Below are 7,046 nucleotides of genomic sequence, written 5' to 3' on the forward strand. Positions count from 1 at the left end.
TTTTATGCAGTGCTTGGCCAGTCTTTCCTAAGCCTGAAAAAACTTGAAGGTGGCCAGAAGATCAAATGAGACAACATATGTAAATACTCATAAGCTACATAGTGCTATATGAATGAAAGCTGCCACAGAAGAAAAAAATATGTGAATCAGGCTGGGGTGGGAGGAATTCAAAGCACCAGTCGTCAGAGAGGTACCACTGCACTGTGCAAGACTATTTCATTTTTCGGCATTTCTTTTGTAATATTTTATCTATCTATTTATTTATTTTTTGTCTTTCAAACTTTTATTTAAGGGCACTGATCCATGATGGATTTTAGATCTTGTTGAATGCAGCCACATCCATAAACTGTACATACTCGTCGAAAGCAGTGATCTGCTCCTCCAGCATGTCTGTCCCAACTTTGTCATCTTCAATTACACACTGTGTTTGAAGTTTTTTAATGCCATACCCAACCGGAACTAGTTTAGAAGAGCCCCAGACCAAGCCATCTGCTTGAATGCTTCTGACACATTCCTCTAGTTTTGCCATATCGGTCTCATCATCCCAAGGTTTCACATCTAATAAGATGGAAGACTTGGTGACAAGTGCTTGTTTTCTGGCTTTCTTTGACTCATACTGGGCAAGGTGTTCTTCTCTTAGCCTCTTGGCTTCTTCACTTCCCTCCTCCTCATCAAATCCAAAGAGATCCATGTGCTCATCATCTTTACTATCTGTAGCTCCACTTTCTGCGGTGTCTTCCACATTAGCAGGGCCATACTTGCCCAAAGCTTTCTTCACTCCTGGCAGGCTGGCCTTTTCCTTCTCATAAGATTTGATGTGATTATACCAACGGAGGGCATGACATAAGTCAGCAGGTGGTGGGCCGGAGACGGCTTCAAATACTGCCACATCTGCTTGTGATGACATATATCCCTCTATGTAACTCTTGTCCGCCAAGTAGTCATTGAGCACCTGGAGGCCAGCGGGGCTTTTCAAGTCTCCAAAACCCATGGCGACAACTAATCTAGAAATGGGAGGCAGTGGAGGAAAGAGGCACGCAACTGGTCAGCACTGAGCACTAAGAGGAAAAAAGGCCTTTTGTAATATTTCAAACTTCCTGGTTTATCTGACGACCTCTCAACCCTTCTAGAAGCCTCCTCCTAGAATCACATTCTCCATAAAGCTTAAATGAAACCTTTCCTCTAGCCCAATGTGTTACTAATTCCACTTAAACCCTAACCAGCATAATGCATTTCTCAGTTAGCATATTGCATGTGTGCAGTTATTTATTTATACACTTTCCTCCCACTAGAAACAGAAGTCACTTGTATTCCTCCCTATTGGCTTGGCACATATTGTATTAGGCATTTAATTCACATGTTCTGAAAAGCTTTAGATGTTCTGCCAGAGCAGAAGTCTGTGGTCTGTCTGGACGAACTAGAGGCTATGTACACATGCTCAGCTCCACTGAGTTTCCAGCACAGGGTCCCCAGGAGCTATATTGTACTTCTTGTCCAGATAAAGTTCATTTTTGTTGGTGTCATCCTTAAACTAGTCCTTAAACATCCTTAAACTAGACCTGGAGAAAAAAATAATCCATGGAATTTGGGTCCCTGTAATTGTCAGACACAGTGATGATGATTTCAGAGACTGGTCTAAGCTGGTGCAAATGATCCTCGGGGACTAAGAGAGTTTTCTCAATGCTCCCCAAACAATAATTCATAGACATCTACATCCAGCAATAAATTTGAGTACATGGTGGCTTGTATATGATGGAGGAGTACATTCTCCCATCACTCCTTCTTGTCTGAGGAAACAATTTTGTTTCCCAGGATGGTTTGGAGCTGTGGTTTGCATCTCTAGAAGAGTTCTGTGGAAAAGATGAAGATAGAGGACTGCTTTCTCTATCACTCACTGCTGACTAAAAGACATGAGATATCTGTCTTGCAAACCACCTTTCTCAATTTAGTTACACCAGAGAATCAAATAAATGTGTGTTTTATCTACTTAATCTCATGAATTCTATGCAAGCCTAGCCCAGTGGCTGACTGTGATAAGCCATCAGAAATCTCTTTTTAGTTTTATATTTCCCCATTTCACAACTGCTTGATAAATGATTGTGTCTAACAGCATTTAATCCATGTAAGAGTAATCACTGGCGATGAGGGCTTTGGAAGAATTGTCTGTATACTGTCCTTCTTCTTGTGTATCCCTTTACACAAGATCCCTGCTTTCTAATCAGCAGATATACCGCACACTGACAGAGTCTTTCATTACATGCTCTATTCAGGGCTTCAGTACTTTTTACTGCTGGTACATGATAAACAGTAAAGATGCGCCCCCTACTACAAAAACAGATTTATTAATAAATAGCTGACACTTTGTACTTTTGCAGAATATCAAAGCAATTAGTGACAACAGTAGAATGATTTTCAATACCTACAGAGCGAAATATCATATTGATTCAAGCTCAAAGCTTTCTCTAAATAACAGCTAAGGAATTGTCTATTGCATCTGGTCAATTCTTTTAAAGAACAGGTGTAAAAAATAAAATACATCAGTAAAACTGCTTCGAATGGTTCAACTGGATATACTAGTCAATTTGCCAATATAGAATAACTAGTAGAGTAATGGCACAGTAAATTATTTTGGTTTCTTTTATATCTTATGTTTACACATAGGTGTGTATACATTGGATAAAGAAATGGCAACCCACTCCAGTGTTCTTGCCTAGAGAATCCCAGGGACAGGGGAGCCTGGTGGGCTGCTGTCTATGGGGTCGCACAGAGTCGGACACGACTGAAGTGACTTAGCAGCAGCATCACATTTGTATGTTTATATATGCATTTTATTGACATGCTTGTATATATATGTATTTTACTCACATATAAACCAAGGATAAAGGTCACCATTTGAGGATTTCACATAAAATTGAGATATTCATTTGATTTAAAAGGTAAAGGAGGATTCACTGTGGGGAAAAATGGAATATTTAGATCATGAAACCTTAGATTCACAAAGTCATGGGACTATGAAGCAGAAGAAATTTAAAGAGATGTACTAGTCTGTTTTTTCCCTGGGGAAATACGATGTTCTTCTTACCCCCAACTTGTCATGACTCAGGCAATATTACAGATGAAACATTGAAGCCAGGATAGAGAATCTGATTGTCTAGCAAATAAAAATTTGTGATGGATCAAGAAATCTGCATCCCCAGTTCTCAGTGCTTCCCTCCAGAGAGTTTGCTTCATTCATTCATTCATTCATTCAATGCCTACTAAGTTCTGAGCACTATTCTAAGTGCTGAGGAGGCAGCAGAGAATTAACACAGCCAACATTCCTGCCTTCATGGCTCTTTTGCTGCACTCAAAAGAGACAGATCATAAATAAGAAAGGAAATGGTATTTTAAGAAATGAGTAACGCTATGGAAGAGAGCAGGGCAAGTCCATTAAAGCACACAGAGGGATGGGGGAAATAGACTGCTATGTTTTTAATATGATGGCCAGGCAAAACCTCATTTTTTCTTTTTTTAATTTGAGTGTAATTGCATTATAATGTTATGTTAGTTTCTACTGTACAACAAAGTGAATCAGCTATATGTACACACATGTTCCCTTCCTCCTGAGCCTCCTTCTCACCCGCTCCACCCACCCCTCTAGATCATCACAGAGCACCGAGCTGAGCTGCCTGTGTTATAGAGCAGCTCTCACTAGCTGTTTATTTCACACATTGTAGTACATATACGTCAGTTCTAATCTCCCAGTTCATCCCACCTTCCCCTTCCTATCCTCCTCCCCTGTGTCCACATGTGCATTCACTATGTCTGTGTCTCTATTCCTGTCCTGGAAATAGGTTCATCTGTACCATTGATAAAGTGATGAATAAGTAAGGACCTGAAGAATGAAAAGATGGGAATCACGGGCTCTCTGGAGAGCGACCCCAAGGTGGAAGCACACTTACTATGCTCACACGCGCAAACTGTCTGCTTATTTTTCCTCAGATTTACCTATTACATTCTATTCCTTTCAACTTCTTCATCAAAACTGTCTTTTCTTGTTTCTGTTGGAGACTAAGATAGCTCCACAAATCATCACCTGCTTCCGTCATGGTTCCGAAGCTTGGAGCTGTGCCATTTTTGAGTCACTGCTTCTGCTTCTATTCCAGCCTCTCTACATAATTGTCCAACTCCCCCTCTCATCTGCCCGGGTCATCTAAGGACACTCCACAGCTCCTGGGCTCAGGGGAGTCATACAAATTCTCTCCTGTCACATTCAACACCTGAGGCTTATTTGACCCAATTTCTTCTCTTGACTTTTAGTTCCACCTTATGTCTAATCATCCTTTGAGAGAACAATGAAGGGAAAAGACTGTAGAGCTGCAGGTAACAAAGTGGGTTTATACCTTAAGTGGAACTGCAAATCAAATAGACCTCTATATTTGCCAGCTACGGGTACCCACTCTGTGCTAGGTGTCAAGCTAGATTCTGGGGATTCTGAGATACTTCTGCCCTCAAAGTGTCCACAAGAGATTGCCATAAGCAATGATCATGTGTCTGCAGGCAGCACTGTGGGGCTGCCCACTACTCAGCTCCAGTTCAGTCCCTTCACGTAAGAGTATTACTGGGGAGGATGTGTTTTGTATATGTAACTGGGTTTTAATGTGGCCACCACTGTGCTGGGTGTTATATAGCAGAATAAAAAGTTAAAAATGCATGATTTCTCCTACGGAGTTGGCTGCTTAGCTGGTATGACAAATTATAATTATATACTTGGAAAGTTATACAATAATGCACCACAAAAACCACTACCATAGTAAGAGTACTATAAAGTGAAAATGACTGAGTCTTGTCTTCCAACCATCTCTTAAAATTATACTCATCTCCTCTAAGGTAAATCAATAACATGTAAAGGGATGAGCAACATTATGGCTTGCACAAATTCCTATCAGTGATTCTTTGGTTATTAAAAAATGAGTTCTATTTTTGGATGTATCCCTCTTTATAAATCTAGACTCTAACAATAAAGTCCTTAAAAGATAGGAATCCATTAGCCAACTTTCATTTCTACTAATAACCTTAGTATTCCACCTACATGTGTATATTTTATTTTTTAATCCTATAAATTCACTATTTGGTAAAAGTTGTGGAAAATGTCTACTGTCGGACTCTTTGCCATTAAAAGAAAATCTATCTCAGCATACTTTGCCTCTGACCAGCTTTCCTACCTGAGAATCTTACTCTGCCTTTTACGTTATTCATGTATAAGCAACAATGTCACTCTCCATCTCATTTCTGTTTCTTTCCTTCCCCTGCTCTGCTCAGTGCTGTTAGTATTCCTCGCATGTCAACTGCTCCACCAAGGCTTCAGTCCTGTTAAGTTTGAGGTAAATATGTAGTATAATATATTCCGGTATTAGCTTTTCTGGTTGAAAAACTCTAATGAGAAGGAATACCTGTGCCAAAGCAGGAACATTAAAGTTAGAAATGGAGGAGCAGCTCTGCCTATATGGTAGGCCCAATTTTGCTCGAAAAGATAGGATTTGAATAGGTTACAGTTTCCAGGAGTCATCATTTATTTGCACGCTAACTAGCAAATGCATTATTTATTTATCCTCATGACAAATTATTCTCTCTGATGTGATTTTGAACATCCTGGGCAACATTAAGTCTGAATTCTGATCAGCGAAAACCCAGGATTCTGGGTGCAGAGCCATTATTGCTGCTGCTGCTGCTGCTAAGTCGCTTCAGTCGTGTCCGACTCTGTGCGACCCCATAGACAGCAGCCCATCAGGCGCCCCCATCCTTGGGATTCTCCAGGCAAGAACACTGGAGTGGGTTGCCATTTCCTTCTCCAATGCATGGAAGTGAAAAGTGAAAGTGAAGTCGCTCAGTCGTATTCGACTCTTCGCGACCCCATGGACTACAGCCTACCAGGCTCCTCCATCCATGGGATTTTCCAGGCAAGAGCACTAGAGTGGGGTGCCATCGCCTTCTCCGGCAGGGCCATTATTAGCTTGTCCCTAAAGCAGCAGATATGGTGTAGGATCTTCAGGGGACCACATTTTTCTAATGATCCTTCCACGCAAATCCCAGTGGTTGGCCCTGGATGATAAGTCAGATCCTGGAGCAGATGGTAACAAGTTTCCTTTAGAATGTGGAAAAATCCTGATTTCCCTTATTTATGATGCTACAAGAAGAGACATGGCAGCTCCCAGAAGGAAGCAGTAGGGACTCTGGACTTCTGTTTATGGGGAAGGATAATCCATTTAAAATTCTGGTGCCTCAAAGAAGAAATATAGATCAATGGAACAAAATAGAAAGCACAGAAATAAATCCATGCACCTATGGACACCTTATCTTCAACAAAGGAGGCAAGAATATACAATGGAGAAAAGACAATCTCTTTAACAAATGATGCTGGGAAAACTGGTCAACCACTTGTAAAAGAATGAAACTAGAACACTTTCCAACACCATACACAAAAATAAACTCAAAATGGATTAAAGATCTAAACGTAAGACCAGAAACTATAAAACTCCTAGAGGAAAGCATAGGCAAAACACTCTCCGACATACATCACAGCAGGATTCTCTATGACCCATCTCCCAGAATATTGGAAATAAAAGCAAAAATAAACAAATGGGACCTAATTAAACTTAAAAGCTTTTGCACAACAAAGGAAACTATAAGAAAGGTGAAAAGACAGCCTTCAGAATGAGAGAAAATAATAGCAAATGAAGCAACTGACAAAGAATTAATCTCAAAAATATACAAGCAACTCCTGCAGCTCAATTCCAGAAAAATAAATGACTCAATCAAAAAATGGGCCAAAGAACTAAACAGACATTTCTCCAAAGAAGACATACAGATGGCTAACAAACACATGAAAAGATGCTCAGTATCACTCATTATCAGAGAAATGCAAATCAAAACCACAACGAGGTACCATTTCACACCAGTCAGAACAGCTGCTATTTAAAAGTCTACAAGCAATAAATGCTGGAGAGGGTGTGGAGAAAAGGGAACCCTCTTACACTGTTGGTGGGAATGCAAACTAGTACAGCCAC

At 40.4% G+C, this 7,046-nt stretch overlaps 1 protein-coding gene across 1 annotated transcript; it reads right to left on the minus strand.

Annotated features, from left to right (window-relative positions):
• Positions 1 to 256: 256 nt before the first annotated feature.
• Positions 257 to 991, minus strand: LOC129622512 (elongation factor 1-beta-like). Its single transcript, XM_055539154.1, has one exon. The coding sequence runs from the start codon at positions 989 to 991 to the stop codon at positions 314 to 316; it is 678 nt and encodes a 225-aa protein (XP_055395129.1). The 3' UTR covers positions 257 to 313.
• Positions 992 to 7,046: the final 6,055 nt, after the last annotated feature.

Source organism: Bubalus kerabau, chromosome 11, assembly GCF_029407905.1.
Source record: "Bubalus kerabau isolate K-KA32 ecotype Philippines breed swamp buffalo chromosome 11, PCC_UOA_SB_1v2, whole genome shotgun sequence".
Lineage (NCBI taxonomy): Eukaryota > Metazoa > Chordata > Mammalia > Artiodactyla > Bovidae > Bubalus > Bubalus kerabau.

Bases quoted from the DNA above. Each gene is read 5' to 3' on its own strand.
- LOC129622512 (XM_055539154.1), bottom strand. From the start codon at position 991: ATGGGTTTTGGAGACTTGAAAAGCCCCGCTGGCCTCCAGGTGCTCAAT.